Raw genomic sequence first — 27,899 nt, 5'->3', positions numbered from 1 at the left:
GGCTGAGTGACCATTGACCACTACCGTGTAAGTAAGTATGCGATCAGGCTTATATGCTTGGTCAAGATTAGAGTCAAGGGTGAAAACTTCATTACAGGTAAGACCAGGTTATGAGCTGCTTACTGTAAGTGATGACGGTCGTAGTCTTAGTGAGGTTGGACGTAGGATTAAAAAGATCAAGCACAAGTGATGATGGGATCGACCCTCCAGAGGGCGACTGATAAGGTTGCAGGTGAACAGCAAGAAACAAGCAGCCGACAAAATTGGCAATTTCCGAATTACAGTTAGCCTCTTTTTTGAAACGAGGCCTGGCGCTAGACCATTCTTGTGAAAAAAAAAAACGTATTATGATATAAAAAGATGAGCACCAGGACTTGCTTCGAAAAATAGGCTAAAGGTAATTCGGAAATGGGCACGAGAAAGCATATTGCGGAAACAAAATCAATGAAACGTGCAAGACACAAAAACATGATTTCATGTACTTGATTTTTCTTATTTTAAAAGTGGCATTTAAGCTACGTTGCAGCTAAATCAGGACCAAAACGAAGATGGGTTATGACTGGAAAGAGCTCCGAGAAATCCATACAGGTAAAACAAACTATGGATGAAGAATTTGACAGTTTAAGTGAGTTTCTAAGCTCTCTCTTCGCTATTCCAGAAGTATTTCCATTCAGAGGTCGGGGAATGTCAGCCAAAGCAACAAACAGCACCGTAAAGCCTCGGCGAATCTTGAACCAAAGACGTTTTTTTTTTATAAAAATTTGAGCTGAGTTGTTTATTGTTACGCCAAAGGTCGGCTCTGCTGCCATGGTGAGGTTCTATAGCGAAAATAAGACAACGAAAAGGTATTAAGTGCAATTCAAACAACCTAGGTTGACACATTAAGTCTAACCTACCTCTCGGTATTATGCAATGAGAGAAGCGCTAAAGAACCTGCAATAGCTCACAAGTCAGGCAAATTAGATGACCTGACTACATCCAAAAAGGCATGTTTACAGTGCGTTCTTGACATCTTTTTTTTTTTCCTTTTTGACTGATGTAAGTCGTGAAATCGGAAATGCAGATGAGTAACATATCCGTGGTTTAATAAGTACTAGATTTCAGATATGATACTTATGTAATAGACAATTATACAATGAGAGAAAGAGAATGAGCGAGAGCCCCACACTAAAACTCACCTATGTAAGAACGGCTCGAGGGTAAATGGTGATGCATGTGATTATGTCCTTAGCTGTTATACTCCACTGAGATAACGTCCACGTTGAATTCCAGAGGTTATTTTTGTGCGTGTTGTGGCCTTTTTTCGTCAATTTTTTTTTTCCATTTTTAAGTGCTTTACTTAATTTTCCTGCAATTAGGACAAGATGAAATTCCTGTTAGTCAATGGACCATCATCTAAGGCAGATTTCTGTCAAGGACTGTGAGAGAAATTGCATTACGGGCAGAGCTGGCAGCTGGCCAACACTTCAAGTCGCCAACTTTTCGTTCCAACAAAATATTTTGTTCGGTAAATGCTTTGACTCCCAAAAGAAACCAAAGAAGAATTGTGAATCAAATTCTCAATTACCTTGTCGTCAAAATTCATTTCATAATCATTGCCAAAAACAACCACTGTAACAAGGAAACAAGTGATTCTAATAGCAACGCTGGCACTAGATTCGTTGGTAGTTATCACCTTTTCCTCGGAACTCCCTCTCCCCCTTCCTCTGCATGGTTGGGAGGAACAGGACCGCCCCGCCCCCCCCCCCCCCCGTCATCAAAGACCTACATTAAAATGTGCGCCACAAGCAGCCCATGGCACGAATGTCTCACTTGTTACGTCAATCGCACAGAAACGGACATCTCCTATAGGAAGATCTTGGCCTCAGTGGATGTTGCTTACGAGTGTGTACAGGTTAGAAACTCGACTTTCTCTAGAATAAAACCGTTCGATTGACTAGATTATGGGTATGCTGGTTGCAAAAAATTATGAGGTATAACTCAACCTACTTTTTCCGCAGGACACACCCAAGCAACCCATTTTTCGTACCAAGTAGATATCTGAGTGAAAGATGATGTTTCGTACGACTGTGTTTCCTGGACGGCATTCACGATCAGTTTTTACGCTCCGAGACTTCTGCGGCTGCCCCTAGTGATGACAAATAAAAAGGTTCCTATTAGAAAAGGAGTCATTCGTCTTTACACAAGCCTGAACGTGGAAAAAAAAATATGATTCCCCGACCAGGAATCCAGCCCCAGACTTTGAGATTCCGTGCCGTGATGCTCTACCACTAAGCTACTTGTATAGAAATGCCGGAATCTTATGAGTTAAGCCGTTGCTCTGTTTCCATGTGACAGGACCCCTGCGTAGTGCTAGGATCGGCAACATTTGATGAGGTAATAAACTTATTCCACAATCACATTGATACTAATTGGTTACTAGGATCAGAAAGATGACAAATTTCAAGTTTGGAATAGACTAGCTCAACGAAAAGCTCTTTCAAGCTCAGTGGTCAGTGGAGAATCAGAGCAAGGATCCCGAAGGTTTCAGGATCCATTCCTCGTTGAGATTTAAAAATTTATCCTTGTACCATGCTCGTGATATGGTAGTTACCAGCTTCCCTGTTCCAACAAAGGGCTCAAACGTTCCCGTCTTTCGTATGTTCGGTATGATTTGATATTTCTAATGAAGTAGTGGAACACATTTGATATCGCCTCGAGCGGTACAAAAGAACTTAGTATTTTCACAAAGAAAAACAGAATATTCTTACCATAACTTATGCCCCACATCTTCTTCACGAGAGTTTCACACTGCTTTCCCCAGCTATACTTCTTTTCATAAGCAGACCGTAACTGCTGAATCTCTTCAAGTCGCTGTGATCTTTCCTTCTGGCGGACACCAACAATTGCCTTTGCCCATACCTTGGGATCATTAGATTTGACAACAACATTTTCGCCTGATGGCACAGTGCACAGTGCTTCTCCAAATCCAGAACAGCCACTGACAAGAATGGGAAGACCAGCTGACATAGCCTCCAAGGCCGTTAAGCCAAAACCTTCTGCTCTTGATGGCATAATGCAAAGATCCACCTCACAAAACAGTTCATCCAATTTCTCTTTGCTTTGCACAAACTTCCGCAGAGTTAGCTGAGTATCAAGAATTCCGTTCTGAAGCAAAAATTCTTTAATATCCTCCTGTTTTCCCTCAGGTGCACCCACAAAAATTAGGCGGTAAGAAGGGTCGCTCAGTTCAGCTATTGCCTTAGCAGCTATATCGTATCCTTTCAGGTTAAGATCCTCTTGGTCACCACGACCAAAGGTCAACACCCTAAAGTTTATATTGTCCACTGCAGCATGTTTTATGGTCGAAAATTCATTGAAGATGCCTGGAGTAAGCTCAATTATATCTTGCTGTTTTCCACATGAGCGAAGATAAGCCGAGAAGGTCTCCCCTAGCTTCGGTCCAATTGCAACAACAGCATCTGCTAATTTACATAACTCTACTTCGGTTGTTTTCTTCTCCTCGCCCTTTTGAATGGCCATGGGATAGTCTTTGTGCATTCCTAGATCCTCAGGTGAAGTATGCACTACCTGAATCCACTTGCAAACGTGCGATTCTGTGATGAATTGGGCTTGTTTACCAAGCTTCTGACCGTGACCCACTACTATATCAATTGCCAGGTCTTTCGGTGGAGAGATCAGACAGTCAAGGGAGTTGTAACCCGGACGACTCTGTACTTCCCTGATGGTAACATTGTGACCTTGTGCGGTTCTTTTCTCTTCTTCAGAGCAGCTTGATGGAGGAACAAGGAAAGTGACTTCCATTTGCTTGTGACCTCCCAATTGAATGGCGAGGTGTCTGTTAATTGTGGACAATCCTCCCATTGACGAATTCCACTCACTTGCCAAAAGAGAAACCTTCAATATTGAGTCGGACCCTCTTGGATTAACTCGAGTTCCTCGTTCGTTTTGAAACCTGCCAGTTATATTTGAAGACGCCTGCAGCAAGAGCACCATATCTTTAGATAAAAATAAAGTACCATACCGGAATTCCAAATTGGAAAGTGAGATAGATATAGACATACCGAGAGATAGATAAATGCAAATGTACACTCAAAAAATATGCCTTGTAATGCTTTCTTTGCCTCAGCTTTGCAATACAATCTTAGAAGGTGTCTTGTCAGCAATTCTCATATGACTCCAAACCTGAGCGACTACCGACTTGGCAAAAAAAAAAAAAAAAAAAGACAACCATCCTCCAGATTCGGCACGTACTCAAAGATTTAATTAATTAGGGTGCTACTTGGCAATTTCAGTTTGCGTAGTATATCTATATGATTTATCTGCGGTCAATCAAACCGAATGTCGATAACAGAGCAGCTTTCATGTAACTAGGCTTAAAATATGTGGATACATGGGAAATTACTGCTACACCAACTTACAATCGTTTCTGGTTTCCTGGGTGAAGTTGTCCGTGGAAAGGACTGAGAGGATGCAAATAGGTCCTTTAACAAAATAACAACAATCCTTATTAATCTCCGTTTACAACTAAAGGAAAATAATTGAAACGTTAGAATTCGGGCACTATGCCCGTGCCCGAGTACAAGTTCGTGACCTTGTACTCGGGCTATGAACTGGGCACTGATATATGGGGTACCCAGTGCCGAACACAGCACCATTTTGTGCCGGTGCCCTAGCACCAATGTTCGAGAACCAAGTGTCAACGCAGCCGTTGATAACGTCAAATCAGTACCAAAGTAATTAAGTGTGACCGGGCACAGGATTTCGTACGCTAACGCTTTACCGTTTAACGAATCAATCCGTTTACTATCCGTTTACTATCCGTTTAAAACGGATCATTAAAGCGTTTAAACGCTTTCTTCATCCGTTTAAACGCTTTGCTCATCCGTTTAACGTTTTCGACAAAACGTTTAAACGGTTAACCTATCCGTTTAAAATAAAATACATCCGTTTAACAGTTACTTGCATCCGTTTAACGAGGAGAGCGAGATTTGTTTTCATGATTATGCAAATTTATTTCGATTGACGTGTACGGCAAAATTTACAAAATCCGTGGCTATCGAGTTTCTCATCTTTTATTTCCGTCGATTGAAAGGAAACGGAAATTGCTTTATAAAAGCTGTAATTACACATTACTTTACGAAATCGAATGCAAGATGAAACACGAGCGAAAGAAAGTTGAGTTTTGTTAGATGCGTATGCAAAATTGTTTCGATTAACCGACGGTGAAATCTACAAAATCAGCGGCATTTCTCAACGTTTTCACTTGATAGCGCGTTTTCATTTCAGTCAATACATAGAAGAAACAATGTAGGAACATGAAAAAAAAAACGACTTTGCTTCTCAACTCTATTTTCTTTCTATCGAGAATGTTCAGTCCACATGGTATGATTGACAGATTGCTTCCTCTGCTTATACAAATTTTCAAACGCATTGCGAGCTCTCCAGGGCGAGACTCGCTCTCGGCTCGCTTCACTCGCCAGTGGATAGCTTAATTGCAGGCTAGTAATTTCATTTTACTTAGTTTTCTATCGTTGTCGGTCGAATATTATTAGTATGAAACGTCAGTGTTCCGCATGAACAATTCGTATAATTGTTCGCAACGGTTTCTTATCGATATGTGCATGACTTTCCGCCGTTCTTTAGCCCTCCTCATTCGTTCAAGGTTTTTGTCCATCCGTTTAACATTTTGAGCTATCCATAAAAATAATATTTATAGATGCTGTTCAACCGTTTAACGTTTTAAGCCATCCGTTTATTTTTTTTCTCGGCCGTATAACGGTTTACGGAATCCGTTTTTGGACTTTGCTCTACCGTTTAACGCTTTGGACTATTCGTTTAAACGGACATGCAAACCGTTTAAACGCTCTTACTACCCGTTTACTATCCGTTTACAAACCGTTTATTTTTACCCGTTTAACGGAAAAGCGTTAGTGTACGAAATCCTGTGCCCCGTCACAAGTATAGATGACCCTTGTCATCGAGAAGAGAATGTGTGAGGAAAATAGATTAACTACTTACAAATAATTTTCTGATCATGTTTGCCGCTAATTAAGTAAACTGACGATTGTGCCAGACCAGTATATTTTGTATTTGGTGTCACACCTTTTGAATGCAAATTGAGAAGGATCAATGCAGCTGAACGTTAGACGAAATACCTGCGATAGAGAGCTTTTTCTTCGAATAGTAATGGGAACTGTACATAACCGTTCAGGGTCTTCTCTTTCCTCGCCGTTAATCCATTTCAAGAAGTCTACTGACATGTTACTTTCATCTTCAATAGTGACGTACACATAATCTTGGTCTTCTTCATCGTCATAAAACCTGACACAAGAAAGAAAAGAATACATCTCTATTAGTGTAACAGCGATCCAACCGGGATTCTTGTGACAAAAATTAACCTGGAAATCTGTCAGCTTTGCGAGTTTCTATGGGAATTTTTGCCCAGTTTTTGAATCTCTCTGTGGTGCATTTTCAACGACAACACATTACTTCGCCCTATGACCATATGTCTATTCAGGTAAGTTTTTGCTTCTGGCAGAATGACACTAAAAGCTCTTTGGTGGGATGTCGACCCGACGAACCAGTGGCAAAGTTGCCATAATTAACTCCCAATTTGAGTTTGCATATTTTGCTGACTTTTCTACAATTAAATTTTTCTACCTGTGACCCATACATAACCTCTACCTTCTAGATACCTTTCAACAGATAATCTTAGTTAATTTGGTGGTAATACTCCATAACGATTTTGTTGAAAACGAGCTTCAACGATTAAGGGAGTCAATTAAAATGCTGACTTGTTGTGGGTGGTCAGGATCATGCCTTTCCATCTGACCTTCTCTACGTGGGACCCTATCTAGTCCAGCCAGACGAACATACCAAATAAAATATACATGAAATGAATTAGCATCAAGCGATAGTAATTATGATAAAGGTAACAAACACTTACTTTAAGGAGAGGTCTTCAGCATGTTTTTCTTCACGCACCTTCAGTCCTTTTGAAAGAGAAACAAACGTCTCGTCCTCGTTAAATAGAGGTTTCTTCGAGTTTCCATCTCCTTGAAATATCACATCGTAATCTAACTTTGCAATACCCTTATACACTTTAACCTTCAAACGTAGTGGGAAACAAAACAGTTTCAGCAAGTATCTTTCGGGTAGAACATCGCGACAAATGCAAGCTAAAAACCCAGCTCGTTGTTTCATGGATCTCCTGTCCAGAACAGAGACATCACTAGCGTTAACACCAGCAGGATTATCCACTCTCAACGGCCAAAATCTGAGAGAAAACGACAAGGTATCATTGCAAAAATAATCGAAAAACATCCACTTTGGTTTTCATTAAAAGGGAAGTCCCTGTGCAGGTTGTTAGTTTCTCAAACTACCAATGGGCCTGGAAGGTATCCGTTTGTAACAAGATTGTTACCTTGAGAAGAGTGTGACGTGCGTAAACAGAATGCTGTGGTCATTTCCATTGTCATTGCCATCGCCAACGTTATTGTATGTGTTACTGTCTTTGATAATATCATTATTATTGTAAATGCATCTCAACGTCAGCGTGATAGTTATTTTCGCTGTCACTGTCACTGTTAATGTAGCAGTCACTGTTGCCGCCCAGATTAAACCCTTCCTATCCTCGTCATCCTAGACCTCGTCCTCGTCCTAGTCCTAGTTATAGTCGTCGTCGTTACCGTCATGACGATGGTGACGACGATGACGATGTAATCACTCTCGTCCTCGTCTGGGACGATGATATTCAACAGAATAAGAGAGACAGTACATGTTGGGCGCGGTCGTCGTCACGACGATGACGATGACGATGACGATGACGATACTATCGTTCTCCTCCTCGTCTGGGACAATGAGATTCAACAGAATAACAGAACCAGTGCATGTTGGGCGCAGTCGTCGAATAGTGCAAGTTGCCATTCACTTTTTCACAGGCGTGAATTAAGAAAAAAGTGTGAGTCCCAAACAAGTTAAAGTCTATACCAACAAATGCCTTTACTTACCGGCAGAAAGTTTTCACTTTGAATGTCACTGTTCCATCTGTAAGAGCAACTGACATCTCCAACTGATCTGTAATATCTGCCCATTCCTGCTGAAAGTGAAATATCCTCCACTGACCTGAACGCAGGTCCAACAAATCTTTATCACCATTAAAAAGTACAAAAGGAAGCTTGATTTTTGCTGGCTCCGAGAGCGTCATTTCATGTGAACACGAAATGTGAAGAATCGGACCCAGTAGGATTCCTGTTCTACCATCAGTGTTTGGCGCCTCTTGTACCTGTGATCCAGATGGAAAAGTCAAACATTTATGAAACCACGTTCCAGTATTTAGATTCTTCCAATGCGAAGTAAGTGAAAACCACCTTCAATATTTGGGAAACCGAACAATAATTATCCTTTGATGATCTGCACCAAAACACCAAATTCAAAAGAATGAAAGATCATGATACAAGAGATTGATGGAAAGGATTGTCACTGGTTAATTTGGAAAACTTATCTGAGGCTACATGAAAATGTTTCAATTTACCTAACCACGAAATACTTTCTTAGAACTTGTAGACAGTTTCCTGGAAACTAGTAACCTTACACTAAGCATAGTTACCTTTAGAGTTAAAGAGAAGTCTGCAATGTCAGGAACAGAATTCCATGGAACGGAAATACAGACATTTCGATAGTCTGGCACTGTGCAAATAAACTCGGGGCTCAAATTCTTTGTCTTTAGGAAGACAAAAGACTTCAGGCGCCAAACGGCCGCAAAGGAAGTAAAGCAGATTCCAGGGCAAATAGCTTCAACGTATGGGCAGTCCATAACAGCTGGATTCATTTCTACAAGAAAGAATGCGAAAACTTGCGTTTGAACATCTAGTTGAATCTACGGCATAAAGGACACCAAGGGGATTAAACCAGATTAAACACGAAGCCCTCTTCAGAGTACCAGCAGGAAAAGTCACTTACACCTTTTTGTAAGAGCGACAGGGGGATTGCATCTGCTCTCTACAAAAAATTTAAATCTGTAACTTTGCATTACTAGTCTGGTATTAATTTTTGTTCTTCCAAGCTTTCAATCAAGAAATAAATTGGCTTTTGATAACTGCCCACCTGGACTGCAAGTCTGCAAGTCTCAATTTGTGATTTAGAGGAAATAAATCTGTCTGCAATAAAAACAAGTTTTCTTGTACATAAATCCAGTCCTTCAAAAACTCATATTTTTCTTAAACAAACATATGCCCATATAGTAAGTACTTTATCATAATGTACTCAGGCTAAACTAAAGCCCATTTCGAATTTGCTGGCTTTGACAAAAAAAATATAGAGCCTAGGACTGTTTCCATGGAAATGCTTGTATGGCATGAAAATACCGACCAAATAAGAACCAATCAGAACACTCGCATTCACTTCAGGACTACCTTTCCATATAATAATCATCATTATTGCACCAAGGAATTGAAAAATTTCCTTTAGATTTATATCTACAGCTGTAGAATAATAATGCCCGTAGATATGATTTAAAGTGACATGAGTTCAAATACCTGCAGTATTCCACATCATTTTTGATTCCAAATCATCCCACTCATTGTTTTCTGGGTCAACCAGCTTCTTAACAACCACCTCATATCCCTTGAAATCAGAGGCACTGTGCAACAAACCAACAGTTATGCTTTCTGTAGCATCATCTATAGACTCTAGAGTTGGTGGGCCATCATGAGATAGTTCAATCACATTGCTCACTAAGAGCTCATTACTGCCTATGGGAGGAGAGAGGGACTTAGGACTCCACAAGGAACAAGAGATCCACAAGGGTTCTTCCACAAATCTTGGGGGAAAGGTGACAAATGCACCAGCCTCTGGCAGGTTCCATGTGTCTCCCTTGTCTGTTATCTCATCTCTAAGGAGCAAATAGACATTTAGTGCATTAGTATTTAGTATTCTTTGTTCCCAACCCTTAGACTTTCTCGACTCACTCCCTTGAAAGGTCTGTGAGAGCCCAGCAAGACAAGAAAAATCCCACAGAAAAATCATTGACAGTAAAATTAATTACCTCCTAACCACAGTCCTTTTGCTGTCTCTAGGGTTTGGCTTTGCATCTTCTTTATCTGATGACTCCACTTCAAATTCTTCCTCCTCCTCTGCATTGTCTCCATTTTTTAGTTTGGAATCAGGCACTTTTTCCCCCTCAGAGGCTAAAAAAATATTCATTTTCATGAAAAAAAGAGACATTTCAAAAGTTACAGTCCCTTTCTAAAATTGCCTTCTACAAATACTAATGAAGCTAAGCTTGACATCAATAACATACTTGCTTTCATCAGCTAGCTCAGTTCATTTTTGCGGTTCATCCTTTATCCTTTTTTTTCCACAATTCCAAGTAAGTAAATGCAACCGTGTATTTCCCATGGAGATTGAAAATAGCTGTTGCTAGGAAGGCACAGTATTACTGGAAGTTTTTGAAGGCCTTTCATATCTTTGAAAACATTTAAAAAAAATGCAAGATTGACTTTAAAAATTTAACATCCATGTCAGCTTGGGTCTGTTGGACTCCATCCCAGCATCTGAGTGGCTCATCCGTTAGGAGCTTATCCTGGTGTCCTTGGCATGAAGGGACTGGGAGTATCATTAGTTGTCCTCCCCCCCTGCATTTCATCAGGCTTTCCTAACAATTTGGCAGTACCCATTTATCATCAACTTTAAAGAATTCAAGTTTAAGAAATTCAAATCCAATACAATTGTACCTCTTGGTCTGTACATTGCTCCCCTCTGTTTCCCCCTTTTATCGGTCAACACCTAAAGAAACGAAACAAAACAGTTGAAGAGATAAACTTTGTAACTATCTGAATTTTAACTAAATATTTAAGATGATTGCAGGTCGCTCTGTTTCCCTCCCTAAGACATAAATACATATATCTTATTAACCAAGCGCGAGGGCCGTACTGGGAGAATATTGGCCTGAGGTCTTGACAGTATGGACCGAGCGCAGCGAGGTCCATACAAAAAAGACCAAGGGCTGATATTCTTCTGGTATGGTCTCGAGCAAGCTTGGTTAATAAGAGATTTACTATGCGACTGAAGTTCAAAGGGACACATGTGCGGTATCATTCCGGACCATTTGGGACAGAGCCCGGTCCAATACTCAGAGAATATTGAGCGGCAATAGAGCATTTTGATTGGTTGATTTTAGTTATTGGCCCTCTGACTGCGTGAGTCATGTAATAAAAAAGGTTAATGCTAGCTAGGATATGCTTTTCACTTCTTCCTATTGCCTTTGGCAATAAGCCAAAAATCTCTCTTAGTATTCTTCAAGACTGTTCTGTCTCCTTGTAAAGTTCTTCTACCTTAGTCTCTTCAGAGCCAATCTCGATCTCTTGTTCAGAGTCTATCTCGATTTCCTCGTCTTCCCCTTCACTATCCTTCTCCTCTTCCTTCCGTTTGGGAATAGTCTGTGTGGCTATAGACAAAAAAAAAAAAGAAGAAGAAAAAGGAAAAAGAGGACAAGATGCCATAATTACAACTCTGTGTATTGTAACAAGAAGTAGAGATCACTGGAAACCACGAACCACCATAGGATTATCTTTTGGGTCTTAAGTTTAAGAAATTCAAATTCTATACAATTTTAGTACCTCTTGGTCTTAATACAGCTCCTGGGTGTTTCCCAGTTTTAACCAGCGCCTAAAGAAACAAAACACAACAGTTGAAGAGATAAACTTAGAAACTATCTGTTTCAATGTCTACTTTCATAGATAAACAAGGCACGACCCTACCTGTAATGCATTTTTGTAAAGTTTCTCACTCGTGTCATCTCCGATGGACGATGCCAGCTCCTTCAGTTTACGGAGACGCTTTTTCATTTCAGGTTCCTTCATCTTAGCATGCTTTATCTCCCATATTTCCTCATAAAAGCTCAATGCCTCTTGTCCATATCTTCTGTACATGTTTACTTCCTTAAGTTCTTGGCATAGCTTAAGAATTCCATCGATTATTGTCTCCCTTTCAACGGTGATCTTCTTTGTCTTTTCCTTGCTTTTCCCTTCTTCCCACTGAGTTTGCCAACAAGCCAACAATCTCTGTCGGAATTCTAAGATCGATCCTTCCTGTCCTATCTCTTTGTAAAGTTTTTCAACCTTAGCCTTCAATGATGCTTTATCCAGCTCGTCCTCTTTGTTACCAAGGAAACCTGCTTTCACCAGACACATTTTGTACAAAGCCAACTTGTCCTTTTTGTAATTCACAAGCCTCTCACGCTCACGAAGCTGAGAGTAGAACTTCCCTAACTCGATCAAGAGATTATCACGCTCCCTCGCCATGACACAGAGAGCATCATTATCAGATTCCAATTCAAACTTCTCTTCAAACTCTTTCTCGCTGGCATTGTTCATCCCCTCATAGAACCAAAGCTGTTCCCTTCTTGCTTCATCTTTGTCTTTCTTGTCATCTGCGAAGTCCTTTAAGGCATCAATGATGTCTTTGTTAAACTTATTGAAAGAGAATTGGGGAGAAGCTTTCTTTTCTTCCCAGAAATGTTGACAAAACTCGACCTCTTTTCTAAATGATTTCTTCCATTTTCCACTCGCTGTCCAACTACACATATCTTCCACACTTTTGATAATCTTTCGCCACACCTCACTGTGGTTTCCTACACCCAGTGTCTTTTCCATCTCCCATGCTTCAAGAAACCAATGCAAAGCTTCTCTTCGATGTCTAAGATTGGCCTGAAGGACTCCTTGTTGAAAAATGCTACGCACAGTCTGTGGGTGATTTCCAAGAAGCTTCATCCTTATGCTGTAAGCCCTCTCTGAAGGTTCAATTGCATCTTTATATTTCTCTAGAAAAATAAGTGCATTAGCAAGGTTTCTGCAAAAGAGTGCCTCGTCCTCGTAACCTAAAAGTTTAAGTTCCCCCAGCAGATTTAGTGCATCTTTGTAACATTGAACTGCCTTTTTATAATCTTTAAGGCCTTCATATGCAGTTCCAATCTGGTTCTTGTACATTGGCATGTCAAAGTGATTCTCAGAGCCAGCTAATTTCTCTTGCATCTTATAGGCTTTTTCATAGAACTCAAGCGCTTTCCTGGGCTGATCCAAAGCACAAAAGGTGTTCCCAATTGCATTGTAGCACCTTGCAAGATCAGTATGCTCCTTCAGAAGCGGTTCAGAGAAAGTTAAGGACAACTCCAGAGTTGCCAGTGCTTTCTTGTGGTCTCTGTTTCTCCAAAGTATTTCGCCTTCTGTCTGCAAATAAAACCCCTTAGCAAGCATAAAAGATTCACTAGTTTGATCTTCAACTTTCTCCAGTGAATTCAGAGCTTCCCTCAACATTTCAAATCCTCTCTCAGTTCCATCGACATCTGCAACTTGCTTGGCTTCCCAGGACTTCAGTTGCGCTCGGCCAAGGGAACCTATACAAAGATGAAGAATCAAAAATTATAAACACATCGTAATCACAGCTGACATGAACGGTATATACTCAGTATCTGAAAATAACGAAACAAATTATTACATGTCTATTGCTATTTTGTTTTAAACAACAGCTCACCAAATAATGATTTGAAAATTTCATGTTTTGTTTTTTTTGTTTGTTTTTCTTTTGTTTTTGTTTTAGTATGTTTTTGTTTTTTGACTATTTGTTTTTCTTTTTTATTCTCAAAGCCCATCCTGAGTAATATCTGTCTGGTTTACTTGTGACATCAAAAAATGATGGCAACAAAACTTCAGGGAGTAACCGGGAGTAAAAAGTAAAATCTGACATTTTCTGGCATGACAATCCACAATGCATAATTTCAAACTGGCTCTGTCAAACTCTAATTATAACATAACCAAAGTAAAGCGCGCGCTCTAATTGGTCAATTTAGCGTCCCCCATTTTCCCATGGGTGTACGCTGCTGACGTGAGCAAATGCAAAGACTATTTTTCCGTGCGCGCTTGTTTTTTCTGGTAGCGTAAGATTTGTTAAATAAAAGGGAACTCTTTAGCTACAATGTATCAATGTTATGTTAATAACAAGAAGCTAGAAGTCGCTCTCGGCTATCGCCTCGAGCGACTCTTACACTTCTTTCATGCTTAGCAACCTCCCGCGTGCATCCATAACTCAAGAAGCTAGAGTCGCTCTCGGCTATCGCCTCGAGCGACTCTTACACTTCTTTCATGCTTAGCAACCTCCCGCGTGCATCCATAACTCAATAGTGTACGCTGTGGTGTTTACCATTTGTTAATTACATGCATATTAACCTCTTCCACAGCTGATTCAATTGCAACATAACACCCTGAGAGTTGAAATGGCTAATTGCATGATTATCTTAATTTTTTAATTTTATGTATTCATTTATTTCTTATTTATTTCTTTTTATCTTTTATTTTCTTTTTATAATCAAAGAACACTACTTGCAATACTTACATTAACTACATTAAGGATACTTACACAGAAAATCTCTGCCTAAAGCCTAGATTGCATTACAACACTTATCATTATGGTACTTACAGTACTCTTATAATTCAATTACTACTTAATATGCTACATATATCATTATACTTACACTACTTGCAAAGTGATACTGCAGAAAACACACACACAGAGAAGACACATCATTTTCAATAAAAGAAAGAGAATTTATTAACAATAATTATATTGACAATTATAGAGGGAAAAAGGATAAAAAGTGAGTAGGATAGTCAAGAGAAATTGCTTGAAGGAACTCAATGGTACAGCATTTAGTAAACTTGAGTTTCAGAGATTTAAGATCAGGGCAAGAAGAGCAGGTTATAACTGCCATACTATAGAGCAATTATAAAAAGTATTTTGTGCCACTTCTATTGAAATTTATTCTGTGTATCAGTCACAATGGATATTTGTTTTTCAATTTCTAAATTATATTCTACCTGTTGTGCATATATTCTCTAATAGATGGAAAGATGTTCTTAAATTTAAAGCAATAACACTATAGTATCTTGATAGGAGCAAACAGTGGCTAACTAAAATATCATCTTTAATTTCTCTCCTCTAAACCTAAACATTCATAGATATCCAAAACTCTTGAGGCTGGTATCAAATGGATTAAAACAAAAAAAGCATGAATTCTTCCCCAAAATGTTTTCATTACCAAGCATTCCCTAAAAAGATAGATTAATGTTTCCTTGTCTGTTTTGCACAAACAACAAAGAGCAGTGTCTGAAATTCGTATTTTAGCTAAAGAGCTATTAGTTGCTATACTTCTGTGGGGGAATTTGAACTGGAAGTTCCTTATCTTACTACTGAGTGTACACAGCCTTGGTAGTAAATACTGAGATCAACCTCCAGTTCAAATTCTGTCCCACTTCAAGGTCACAGTCCCTTATCCATTTTTCTTGACTGTTTTGGGGGCTAGTAGAAATTTTTCTTTATCTTAGTTGTTGACAGAGAGCTTCAAGGTTATATGACAAACTGAATCATATATTTAAACCAAATAAGTCATCCGGATTTAATGAGGAACAGGAAATCCTGTTAAGGTTCAGATCAAATGCAAACATGTTTGGGAAGGTGGTTATAATATGAAAACCCATGAAAAAAGCCACCAATTGCATCATCAGATTCTACTTGTTTAAAACAAGCAATGAAAATTCAACACAACAGTACTTAAGCCATTAAAATTTGACTACTTAACAAATGCTTGCCAATAAAACTCAAGGAAAATTTTTAATGTGCAGGATGCCCAAGTCTGGTTTGAAATTTGACCATTTATCTGCTGTTGAGCTCTAGGCTGATATATTGAATAAGGTGCCTGTCATAGCATCTGCAGATATTATAAATAGATATATCTTATTAGACATTTTGTTGTGTAGTATTGCTGAGTATTGTTACAAGTTATATTGTATTTTGATGAGCCTGTGGGGAGAGTCACAATACAAGTAATGAATAAAAATACTCAGCAATACAGCAAACCAAAACATCTAGTTAGTTATTATTTTATAATCCAACATGCCAAAGTGTCACTTCAGTGCGGGCGAATTTCATGGCTATTTATTCATGGGGAGCGTGTGACAGAAGTATGTGAAGCAGAACAGAATTGATGCGCTGTAGTGTTGCTGTTTCTATTTTCGCCAATAAATAATGAAATTTCATTGTTGTCTAACTGCTTTTCTTTGTTCCATTTATCTAATAAACTAAGATCAATATTTGCCAGCTATTCCGACTCTTTGTCATCAGAAAAATAATTTAAAATGTCCACCATTTTTTTGGAACTTTAATCCAATTCCTTGCCTACACGATGCAAGAAAACCTGTCTAACCGGTTCTCTGGAGTACAAATACCACAAGATATTTATACTCATCCTGGGTGTTATTTGTATTCTATGAGGTATAGTTGGATAACAAACTGTATTATGTTTCAGTTTTTTTAAACTTTTCAGCAGGGGCCGGCCATTGTGCCTGCTCAGGACCAGCCATTTTGATGCCTAGCAAAGAAGTTGGGGCAGCCCCCAACTTTTGGATAATGTGGACAATGAAGTTCCTATAAGGGGCACAATTAGGCAGTGAAAACAAAGAGGATATAAACAACTCTTTAGCATTCACTGTACTACAAAACAAGTTGGCTTTCTTTCCCGTCTCTCTCAATAAATAGGTGATGCCTGTTTAATATTACAGTGAAATCTCTTTGCTGTATAATAAATGCTTTGCTGACCAATGTAACGTTCAGTCAAGATAGCTGGATGATATAAACCTCATTCTTTACAATTTATAATTCATTATTTCTGTGTTTTTGTGGACCTCAATTTTATCTCAGTCTACATCCAGCCATCTTGACGTCATGCTTGGTCTATAATGCATATTCATGATCCAAGAATATAAGCTAGGTTAGTAAAATTATAGTTTATTATACAGCACTTGGACCACACTTCTTTACTTTGAACTGCAACCAAAAATACACCACCAATAACCATTTCCATTTTCAAAATTTTGACCACGAAAGAACCAATCAGAATGATTAGATTTATCTCGGGACTCCTCAGTCCAAAAGTAAACTGGAAAATTCTGATTGCTTCTTGCATGGTTGGGATTTTTCAATGTCTTCCCAGACAAAAGGAAAACGTTACAATATAAAAATGAAAAATGTGATAGCAGACAAACATTCTAGTGTCCCTCACCTGTTTTTCCATCATCTTCACACATCTCAGCCCAGGCATGAAACACCTTGATATATTTGTTGTCATTCAGCATTGCAATGAAAAGCGATGCAATCAAAGCGTTCTCATGGAATTCACCGGGAACACTGAAATATTCTGGTTGTAAGGAGATCTCAACAGTGAACTCGTAGTTTCCTCTGTCTGTCTCAAACAAATGGAATGCTCTGACATAGTCTGGCTCGATGAGTTTGGCTATTTTCTCTATCCTGAACATAAAGAGCTCGTAATAGCGTCCTTTTGCTTCCAGGTAAGGAGCAACAAAATCTTCTTGATTCTTGATACTGTCAGCATACTTCCGTAGGAGAGGGTGAATGTCATATTTCCTTTCTTTAGCTTCCTCATGAACAACAGAAATTATTTGACTGGCTACGAGACCCTCTAGCTGAACTATGGCCTCTGTTGGGTCAATACCAAGAACTTTGGCAGCTGTTGACACAGAGAAAGGCCCATGGAACAAGGAAATCACTACTGCAGATAGCTTTAGTCTTTCTGTGGAAAGTGTATTAAACATTAAACTGACTGCATACATTTGACTGACATTCACACCTTCTTCTTCAAAACCAGCAGGCTTTTCTCTGGCATCCTCTGCCACTTTCATTTTCTTTACAGCATGGACAATTTCCTCAATGAGTTCTTCTGGAGATTTTCGTTCCTGTCGCAAAATAGCTCCCAGTCCTTTCAGAAACAGAGGAAATCCTTTTGTGAAGCTGATTAAGTTATCTTTCTGCTGGGGTTTAACATCAATCGTTCCCTCGGGAAAAAGAAGTTTCTCTGAAGATGTCCTTTCTAGGGAACACACTTCGAAATCCTCCACCTTTTTGGGAGCTCTTAGCTCGGTCCTAGAGGTGAGTAGCAGCTTTAAAGGAGATCGTTTTCCTTTGCTTTCTGAGAGCTTTGCTAAAAATTCTATGAAAGCCGTTTTCAAGTTTTTCCCTTCTTTACCTTTTCCTGCAGTAAAGTGGTCTACATTATCCAGCATAAACAGAACAGCATGTTTCTTCCCTTCCAACTCTTCAACCTTCTCCAGAATTTTAGTAGCGACATGATTTTGATCAGCATGACCAACTGGCACTGCTAGTTCGAGAGAATGTAGCATGTTGTAATAGATCGCTCTCATGTCCTTTGCTTCTCTTAAATCAAAAATACGACATATTCCACGCCACTGTGAGCAAACTTCAGTGGCAAGCTTTGTCTTTCCAACACCTGACGACCCAAACAAGTTTAGTACTCCGGTATCCTTCGATTTCAGTTTTTTGTTAATTTCCTTGGTTTCTTCGCTTCGTCCTTGTAACTCCTTTTCTGGATCAGCTTTGACCGGACGGGATGCCTTAAAACTATCTATATCTTTCTTTATAAGTTCCTCTTCATTAGATTTCCGGGCAACGAAGTCTTCGATTAGTTTGAGTCTGTTGTCAGATACATAGCCATGCTTCTCAAGAAGTTGAAAACATTTCATCAGATCATGACTATCCAGCGATTCAAATTTCCCTCCATAGTTCTTTATCAAAGATTTAATAACGCTTTCTGATTCTACAGGACTAAATTTGAGAGAGATGTTTTTAAAAAGCCTCACTGCATCTGTGGGAGAGCAAGGAGGATCCTTTTATATACAATCCTTATTTTTTTATCAGTGAAGCAGGATTCAGGGAGAAACTGTTGTTTTGAGAGGGTGTACATAGGCTCATTCCAGAATATTTGAAGATCGGCTTCCACTACCAAATTGGCTAATAGCCTAATAAAACAAACTCATGTTTTCTTTTCTTCTAACTATGGGATTCTTTTGCGCATTCAACCAGATTTCAAAACGGATTTTTCAACAACACTCAATTCGCTTTTCAATAAATTAAATTGATAAAATATAGGAAGGGCACTCACTTTCTATCTTTTAGTTTACACCCTGAACCATTTTCCTCATCTTGTCCACAAGAGTTTCACACTGCTCCTTCCAGCTGTATTTCTTTCCATAAGCTTCACGTAGTTCCTCCACCTTCTGCACGGATTCTCCATACTCTTTCCGAACAGTCGCGATTGCAGTTGCCCATTCCTCAGGCTCCTCGGAGCCAACAATGCACGACTTTCCATTCGGTAAGTCTCTTATGGCTTGAGCAAAGCCTGAATTGTTTCCTACAAGAACAGGAAGACCTGCAGAGAGTGCCTCAAGGGCAACAAGACCGAAACCCTCAGTCCGCGACGGCATGATTACCAGATTAACTTCGCAAAGCAACCTCCTCATTTCTTCTCTACTTTCTACAAATTCTTTAACGAAAATCTGATTTTCTACAATGCCAAACTCGAGGAGCTTTTCTTTCATCTCCTGTTGTTTTCCCTTTAAAGTACCCACAAACATCAGTTGATAAGATGGTTCTTTAAGCTTGCTGCACGCAAAAGCTTTAGCGGCAATGTCGTAACCTTTCACCTTGAAGTCTTCTAGATCACTACGGCCACATAACAACACTTTGAAGTCGGAACCCTCTTTGGGAACATGATTCAAATCTTTAAAATCCTTGAAAAGACCAGGAGTGAGGTTGAAGATATTCAAATCAGTCACAGATTCAAGGTATTTAGAGAAAACATCATAAAGTTTGGGTCCAACAGTCACGACTAGATGAGCCATTTCACAAAGTTCAACTTCATTGCTATGTTTTTTCTTTCCCTTACAAACAGCCTGACCATTGCTTTTGTACTTGCTCAACTCTTTAGGATCAGTATGCACCGTTTGAATCCACATGCAGTTGTGGGGTGATTCGATGAAAATTTGTCCTTGACGACCCAGTTTCTGACCGTGACCAATTACAACATCAGGTTTCAGGTGTGGAGGTGGAAAGCTCAACCAGAGATGATGATCATCGTAGGCTACGCGTCTTTTCGCTTCAACCACGTTGATCCGGTCCCTCTCAGCCTCCTCTTTATGCTCCTGGGAACAAGAACCTTCAGGAAGGAAGACAGAAACCCGAACCCTCCCTGACATTGCCAAGTTTTTTGCCAGTGTCCTGTTTAACGTGGACAAACCACCTCCACGGGAGGTCCACTCGTCACATAGAAGAACAACTTCCAACTTCCTCTCTTGGCATGCTGTAGAAGGGCTGACTTCCGAAGAAAACTGCAAAAGAATCACCAAATATTTATAATGACAACAATCACAAGCTGATGTTGCTCAAGAGTTCTTGGGTACTACAGGGTGGAAGGAAATGTGATTCAGACATGAAACTAAGATAGGGGATCATGGATCATTGCCAAGAGGTGATTTACATTTACGTAACTAGGCGGCGATTAACTTCGAGGAGGAAGACCCGTGTCGATTTCTTAATATCAGCAAAATACTTTCAAGAATGGGAAATAATTGCTGTTAACTGTGACTTGTGGTTTGTGGTCTGTAGGTGTGAAAAAACCTCAATCTTCATTAATGGATGGGAACTGCACAGTAAAGAAGCTTTAATATTTCTACCTTTCCCGCATGATGCTGTGGCTGTTCTTCTTTGCTGTCCTGCAAAAACTTATCAGATACAAATGCTGACTCTTTAAAAGTACACTGGGTGTGGATTGGTACAGTGAGTCTGTAAATTAAAAAAAAAAGTTAAGTCAGTGCTTTACTTCCATTTCATTGCAAAGAGGAATAGTTTTGTGTTTTAAATTTCACATGCTAAGACATGTCCTTTACAATTTAAAGGAGATGTAGTACATAAGTAAAACAAACTATTCTACATGTGCATTCAAGTCTTTGAATTATTTGGAAGCAAAGTCATGACATAAGTTGTGGCAATTTGTGCTTAATATACATCATGTAAGCACATTCCAAGACTCTGTAGTCAATATACAAGACAGCATGTTTTGACCTTTTAAAAAGCACATTGATTTCAAATATGGTATTTCATTTAAGCTCAATGAGAAAATTACAGTGCTTGGTCCTGCGAGTAGCTAGGGCTATTTGAGGTAGGCACAAGAGAGGAAAATTAAAAAAAAGAAAAGAATTCTATAGAAAATGAATGTTTATAATTATGTATAATTATAATATATAGACAAGCAATCCTAAAAGAAATCTAGTTTGCCGTATGGCTTATAGACAGAATGAAACAGGAGGGCAGACTGTAGTATATACTGGAAGTACACACATTTATTTTTTTGAAAATTTTACTCTAATATCAGCATTTCTTATAAAATCATCCTATTTTTTCAGAATTTCAAGGAGTTTTTCCTTTATTACACTTTTAAATTGATTTTTTTTAGTGTTTTGATAGGAAGTGGAATACTGTTCCAGATCAAGGTGCCAGAAATAGAAAGGCTCTCTTCATATTTTCAGTTCTAACTTGTTCAACATAATAATTTTCATTGGTAACAGATCTAGTCTGGTAACTGTGGACAGAAGCCAGCTTCGTGAACATATTCTTAATGTTATCAGGAACGAGATTATTGTGGATATCGTACATTAAAAGGCTCATTTGCTCAAAGCACAAGAATGATATCGGCAACTGTTTAGTTAGTAACAATAACAGAACTGCATGAGCTCTTGGGTCAGTAAAGAACATTAGCCTAAGGGCTCTCTTCTAAAGAACTAGTAGTTTATGAAGATGCGCTTCAGCAGTGTGACCCCAGGCATGAATGCCATAGCTGATATAGGGTAAGATTAAAGAGGGGTATAAAGTGAAAAGTACATGACGGGGAACAAAATGCCTGAGCTTGGCAATAATTCCGATTGTTTTACTGATTTTCTGACAAGTGTAATCTCCATGAATTTTCCATAAAAGATTCAAATCAATGAGTACACCAAGATATCTAATGTAGTCTTTCATTTGTAACAGTTGACTGGTGTTTGAATTGCTATTTACCATTTTAATATCAGGATAAAAAGTATCAAACAAAAACTTAATCCAAAACTGAAAAGAAAAAAAAGCCAAACTGAATGCAAACAATGCTTAATGTTCATACACTCAGCCCTGTTTTCCTATCAAAAAAGACAAACCTAAAAGAGTTCCACAATCTAAAAATCGATTTCAGACTGATTGAAAATTACCTGGAACTTCCAGCTTCAGTTTGAGCAACCTTAGCTGTCTCCTCCCAAGATACATCTGTGTTCTCGTCTCTTGCCCAAAGGTCTTCTCCAGAGCTGGCTGCCAACTCCTCGTCACATCTAGCCTCGGTCTCCACCACAGTCCTAATTGCTTTCTTTTGGGCAGATTCTTCCTTTTTTTTTTTAACCACATCCTTCACACCCTCCTCCCATTCAAGAGAGGATTGTACAGCTACATATACATACCATAAATAAATAAAAAGTTAATAGAGATTACAGGAAAAAGCACTTTAAAGTAAAATGTCACTGAAAAGCTCTCTAGCAGAGTTGTTTCGTATTAATTTCATTTTAAGACATAAACTGTCTAGGTAATTTTTACCTTTAGATCGCAAGGTTGCCTCTAGAAACTGATCCGTCTCAAGCAGAGCCTAAATAAGCAAAACAGTAATCAAATGAGGATCAAGCTTCCATTAAAGTAACTTCAATGGACATCCATTTTAGATTAATACAGCAGTTGACTTTCACATAACATCTGATGTGTTCCAAAGGGTTGGAAAGGTACAGAATCAGGTCTCAAAGTGAGGTTGAAAAAAGCTTTGTAAAATACCTGAACAATCAATGCTTGTAACAATATCATACTGGAGAGGATGCCTCAAATTCAACACATGCTTGTCTTTGTTTCAAATAAGTTCTATATTTATAACCACCTCTAAACGCTGAGATTATGTGATTTTTCTGATGAACTTGTTCTTGGAGAAGCATAATTTGTAGTGTCAACCCAGAATAAAACTGTAAATATAAACGCTTGCAAAGCAGGAAATAATTTTTTTGCGATGGAAAATAACCAAGTCAAAAAAGTTTGGCACTAAGGTATTTCAGAGAAACACAATACTTTAATTTAAGCCTCCTACCTGTAGTGCATCCTCGTATTCTTTGCACCTCCCTTTGAAGAACCAAAGCTCCTCCTGCAATATTGTATTTTTGTCTTTCTTATCACCAGCAAGGTCTTTCAAGGCTTCAATGATGTCTCTGTTATATTCATTGAAAGAGAATTGTGGAGAAGCTTTCTGTTCTTCCCAGAAATGTTGACAATACCTGAAGGCCTCTTTTCTAAATGAATTCTTCAGTCTTCCAGTGATTGTATAATCATACATGTCTTCCACACCCTTGATAATCTTTCGCCACACCTCACTGTGGTTTCCTACACCCAGTGTCTTTTCCATCTCCCACGCTTCAAGAAACCGATGCAAAGCTTCTCTTCGATGTCCAAGATTGGCCTGAAGGACCCCTCGTTGAAAAATGCTACGCACAGTCTGTGGGTGATTTCCAAGAAGCTTCTTCCTTATGCTGTAAGCCCTCTCTGAAGGTTCAATTGCATCTTTATATTTCTCTAGAAGCATGAGTGCATTAGCAAGGTTTCTGCAAAAGATTGCCTCGTCCTCGTAACCTAAAAGTTTAAGTTCCCCCAGCAGATTTAGTGCATCTTTGTAACATTGAACTGCCTTTTTATAATCTTTAAGGCCTTCATATGCAGTTCCAATCTGATTCTTGTACATTGGTATGTCAAAGTGGTTCTCAGAGCCAGCTAATTTCTCTTGCATCTTATAGGCTTTTTCATAGAACTCCAGTGCTTTCCTGGGCTTATCCAAAGCATTAAAGGTGTTTCCAATTGCATTGTAGCACCTTGCAAGATTAGTATGCTCCTTTAGAAGCGGTTGAGAGAAAGTTAAGGATAATGTCAGACTTCCTAGTGCTTTCGCATAGTCTCTATTCATCCAAAGGATTTCACCTTTAACACACAAGTAAAACCCTCTGGTGAGCTTAAAAGAATCACTAGATTCATCTTCAACTTTCTCTAATGAACAAAAGGCTGCCTTCAATACTTCAGAAGCTTTGTCTGTTCCATCAATCTCAGCAACTCGCCTGGCTTCCCAGGACTTGAACTGTGCTCGTGTGAGACAACCTAGGTAGACAAACATTTTATAACTGGTAATGAGTAGGGATTCAAAATATACTAAAAGACAAGCTCCATCTACTGAAAAAAAATTACCATTATTAATGGTAGACTAAATAAGATATAATAATTATAAAAGGACAAAGTAAAACATCCCATTGGTAGGTAAATTTATAACAACACCATTTTGGACTGCATTACATCTTTCATAGGTAATACCAAAAAGAGAATAAACTGCACTGGGCAACTTAGAGTGTGAAATGCCACAGCTGAGGATAAACAATAAAAGCACACAATGGAATTCCAAATCAGAAAAAAATCAATATTCTTTTTTCCATAATTATATGTCAACAAACTTTTAATTAAAAGAACATTTTTGCAATTGCAATAAATAATTTAATCAGCCAGAAGAGGTTTTCATCAATATAAAAAAAATATATAAATTTATAATGTCCATGCATACATAAATTTGAAACCATTAACCCTCATTAACTTCCAGAAATAATTAACATATGACTTGTCCCTATACTATCCATACAAATATCCATCAATGGGCAATAAATGTAAATATATTCAAACTTATCGGGTAGAAGTTATCATCTTGATCTAATGCCAGATTCTCCTTAATAATTTACAAGTAAATGTGTAGCAGCTAGAGGGGAGAATTAACAATCAGATCTTGCGAGTTAAAGGCTTTATTACATCCGTTTTGAAATCACTGGTGGTCCCTGTAATCTGATTGGCTCTAATTGGTGCCATTTATTCACGAATCGCACCATTTTTTGCTCTAAATCGCATCATTTTACACTTGACTGAGTTTTTGACACATGACGTCAAAGTCTTTCTGTTTTGCATACAAAATAAGATGTAAAAGTGTTTCTGGCTCTGCTTTTTAATTAAAAACCAGCTCAGTACTGCATCAATAAAATATTTGAATTGACCAAGTCCTGTATTTGGGTGATTTCAAAATGGATGTAATAACGTGGTAATTGAACCTCGTGTCGTGCAATTTTGGTCTGAAATCATACTTGTGATTTCAAATTGAACGAGCGCACAGCGAGAGTTCCATTTGGAAATCACGCAGATGATTTCAGCCCAAATTGCACCCCACTCAGTTCAATTACCATTATTAATCAGGGCCTGTTCTCCCTTTATAATTTCTATGACCACCCTTGGATATTACTGGAACTGGCCATTAAACAAAGGTTTGACGAACTTGTGGAAAATCATAAAAAACTGAGAAGTAATGCTCACCTGTTCCTCCATCATCTTCACACTTCTCCGCCCATGAATGAAACACCTTGATCAGTTGTTGCTCATCATTTATTGTTGCAATGAGCAATGAACTAATCAAGGCATTCTCATGGTATTCACCTGGAACAATGAAATATTCTGATTGCAAGGAGATCTCAATAGTTGACTCAAAGTTTCCTCTGTCTGTCTCAAATAAATGGATTGCTCTGACATACTCTGGCTCTATGAGTTTGGCAATTTTCTCCATCCTGGACATAAAGAGTTCATAATAGCGTCCTTTTGCTTCCAGGTAAGGAGCAACAAAATCTTCTTGATTCTTGATACTGTCAGCATACTTCCGTAGGAGAGGGTGAATGTCATATTTCCTTTCTTTAGCTTCCTCATCGACAACAGAAATTATTTGACTGGCTACGAGACCCTCTAGCTGAACTATGGCCTCTGTTGGGTCAATACCAAGAACTTTGGCAGCTGTTGACACAGAGAAAGGCCCATGGAACAAGGAAATCACTACTGCAGATAGCTTTAGTCTTTCTGTGGAAAGTGTATTGAACATTAAACTGACTGCATACATTTGACTGACATTCACACCTTCTTCTTCAAAACCAGCAGGCTTTTCTCTGGCATCCTCCGCCACTTTCATTTTCTTTACAGCATGGACAATTTCCTCAATGAGTTCTTCTGGAGATTTTCGTTCCTGTCGCAAAATAGCTCCCAGTCCTTTCAGAAACAGAGGAAATCCTTTTGTGAAGCTGATTAAGTTATCTTTCTGCTGGGGTTTAACATCAATCGTTCCCTCGGGAAAAAGAAGTTTCTCTGAAGATGTCCTTTCTAGGGAACACACTTCGAAATCCTCCACCTTTTTGGGCGCTCTTAGCTCGGTCCTAGAGGTGAGTAGCAGCTTTAAAGGAGATCGTTTTCCTTTGCTTTCTGAGAGCTTTGCTAAAAATTCTATGAAAGCCGTTTTCAAGTTTTTCCCTTCTTTACTTTTTCCTGCAGTAAAGTGGTCTACATTATCCAGCATAAACAGAACAGCATGTTTCTTCCCTTCCAACTCTTCAACCTTCTCCAGAATTTTAGTAACGACATGATTTTGATCAGCATGACCAACTGGCACTGCTAGTTCGAGAGAATGTAGCATGTTGTAATAGATCGCTCTCATGTCCTTTGCTTCTCTTAAATCAAAAATACGACATATTCCACGCCACTGTGAGCAAACTTCAGTGGCAAGCTTTGTCTTTCCAACACCTGACGACCCAAACAAGTTTAGTGCTCCGGTATCCTTCGATTCCAGTTTTTTGTTAATTTCCTTGGTTTCTTCGCTCCGTCCTTGTAACTCCTTTTCTCGATCAGCTTTGACCGGACGGGATGCCTTAAAACTATCTATATCTTTCTTTATAAGTTCCTCTTCATTAGATTTCCGGGCAACGAAGTCTTCGATTAGTTTGAGTCTGTTGTCAGATACATAGCCATGCTTCTCAAGAAGTTGAAAACATTTCATCAGATCTTGACTATCCAGCGATTCAAATTTCCCTCCATAGTTCTTTATCAAAGATTTAATAACGCTTTCTGATTCTACAGGACTAAATTTAAGAGAGATGTTTTTAAAAAGTTGTTGTACACCTGGCGCAGTTTCAATATCAACTCCCGCCATATTGATCACATTTCAGTTAGAATACCGCAGACCGCTCTTCATGTAACACGTGCGCGAAAGATAAGTCACGCGATCTCATCACGCATACCCAGAAGTAATTTCAACCATTCAGGCTGGAAGTTTTTTGACTTCTGAACATTTAATTATTCACCCATTCATTCATTTATCCAACATGTTCTATTTCCATTTTCTGCTTCTCTCTTCTGCAATAATAATTAGGCCATCATTTATCCATGAAAGAGCTCAAGATCAGGGGAATAAAGTGACCAAAACTCCTCCTCGTCTGTTTTCCTCCGGCTTGGTAGAAAGTTTCAGTTTGTTCTGGCGTATTCATCCCTATCTGAATATCAAACTAACGCTTTTTTTGCTCTTCTAAGTTCCCAGCTTGAAAGATGTGTATCTGTATCACACGTTTTGTTGCGTAGTATCGCTGAGTATTTCTACGAGTTGTGCCGTATTTTGACGAGCCAAATAACGAGTAAAGATACTCAGCGATACGACACACCAAAACGTCTATTAAGTTATTTATTATCCAACATGCCAACAGAAGTATGCGAAGAGGAACTGAACTGGCGCTTTGTCGTGCTGCTGTTTCTATTTTCTTCTATAAAGGATGAAATTTTATTGTCGCCTAACTGTGTTTCTTTGTTTGATTTATCTAATAACATTGGATCAATATTCGCCAGCTAATCCGACTCTTTGTCATCAGAAAAATTATTAAACTGTCCGCCATTGTTTTTTGGTAAATTCAATCCAATTCGTCGCTTGCACGATGCGAGAAAACCGGTTCTCAGGAGTACAAATACCAAGTGATATTTGTACTCGACTTAACGTTATTTGCACTCTGAAAATAACCTAAAAAATTCACTTTGTGAATCGTCGT

At 38.8% G+C, this 27,899-nt stretch overlaps 2 protein-coding genes across 4 annotated transcripts; both read right to left on the bottom strand.

The window, feature by feature from the left end:
- Window positions 1–452: 452 nt before the first annotated feature.
- LOC148739598 (uncharacterized) lies at window positions 453–18,719 on the bottom strand. Its single transcript, XM_088748666.1, has 16 exons — window positions 17,114–18,719; window positions 11,763–13,396; window positions 11,622–11,670; window positions 11,337–11,449; window positions 10,737–10,788; window positions 10,049–10,190; window positions 9,540–9,895; window positions 8,612–8,835; window positions 8,013–8,287; window positions 6,950–7,279; window positions 6,159–6,324; window positions 4,422–4,484; window positions 2,751–3,978; window positions 1,990–2,128; window positions 1,179–1,348; window positions 453–818 (listed from the first exon to the last, which is right to left on the bottom strand). Exons 1-14 carry the CDS (start codon window positions 18,606–18,608, stop codon window positions 2,094–2,096), a joined length of 6,162 nt encoding a protein of 2,053 aa, XP_088604792.1. The 5' UTR covers window positions 18,609–18,719; the 3' UTR covers window positions 453–818; window positions 1,179–1,348; window positions 1,990–2,093.
- LOC148739597 (uncharacterized) lies at window positions 13,275–27,526 on the bottom strand. 3 transcript variants are annotated; one of them, XM_088748668.1, is made up of 7 exons: window positions 25,366–27,526; window positions 23,069–24,120; window positions 22,537–22,585; window positions 22,161–22,389; window positions 20,598–20,706; window positions 19,028–20,252; window positions 13,275–13,396 (listed from the first exon to the last, which is right to left on the bottom strand). In XM_088748668.1, exons 1-6 carry the CDS (start codon window positions 27,014–27,016, stop codon window positions 19,038–19,040), a joined length of 4,305 nt encoding a protein of 1,434 aa, XP_088604794.1. In that variant the 5' UTR covers window positions 27,017–27,526; the 3' UTR covers window positions 13,275–13,396; window positions 19,028–19,037. The 3 variants fall into 3 exon arrangements, with proteins under 3 accessions (XP_088604794.1, XP_088604795.1, XP_088604793.1); XM_088748669.1 differs by lacking the exon at window positions 13,275–13,396 and adding an exon at window positions 18,574–18,690; XM_088748667.1 differs by lacking the exon at window positions 13,275–13,396 and adding an exon at window positions 18,602–18,730.
- Window positions 27,527–27,899: the final 373 nt, after the last annotated feature.

This window comes from Stylophora pistillata, chromosome 2, assembly GCF_964205215.1.
Source record: "Stylophora pistillata chromosome 2, jaStyPist1.2, whole genome shotgun sequence".
Taxonomy (NCBI): Eukaryota; Metazoa; Cnidaria; class Anthozoa; order Scleractinia; family Pocilloporidae; genus Stylophora; species Stylophora pistillata.
The sequence above is the reverse complement of the archived record's forward strand: the minus strand, read 5'-3'. Positions and strand labels throughout refer to the sequence as shown.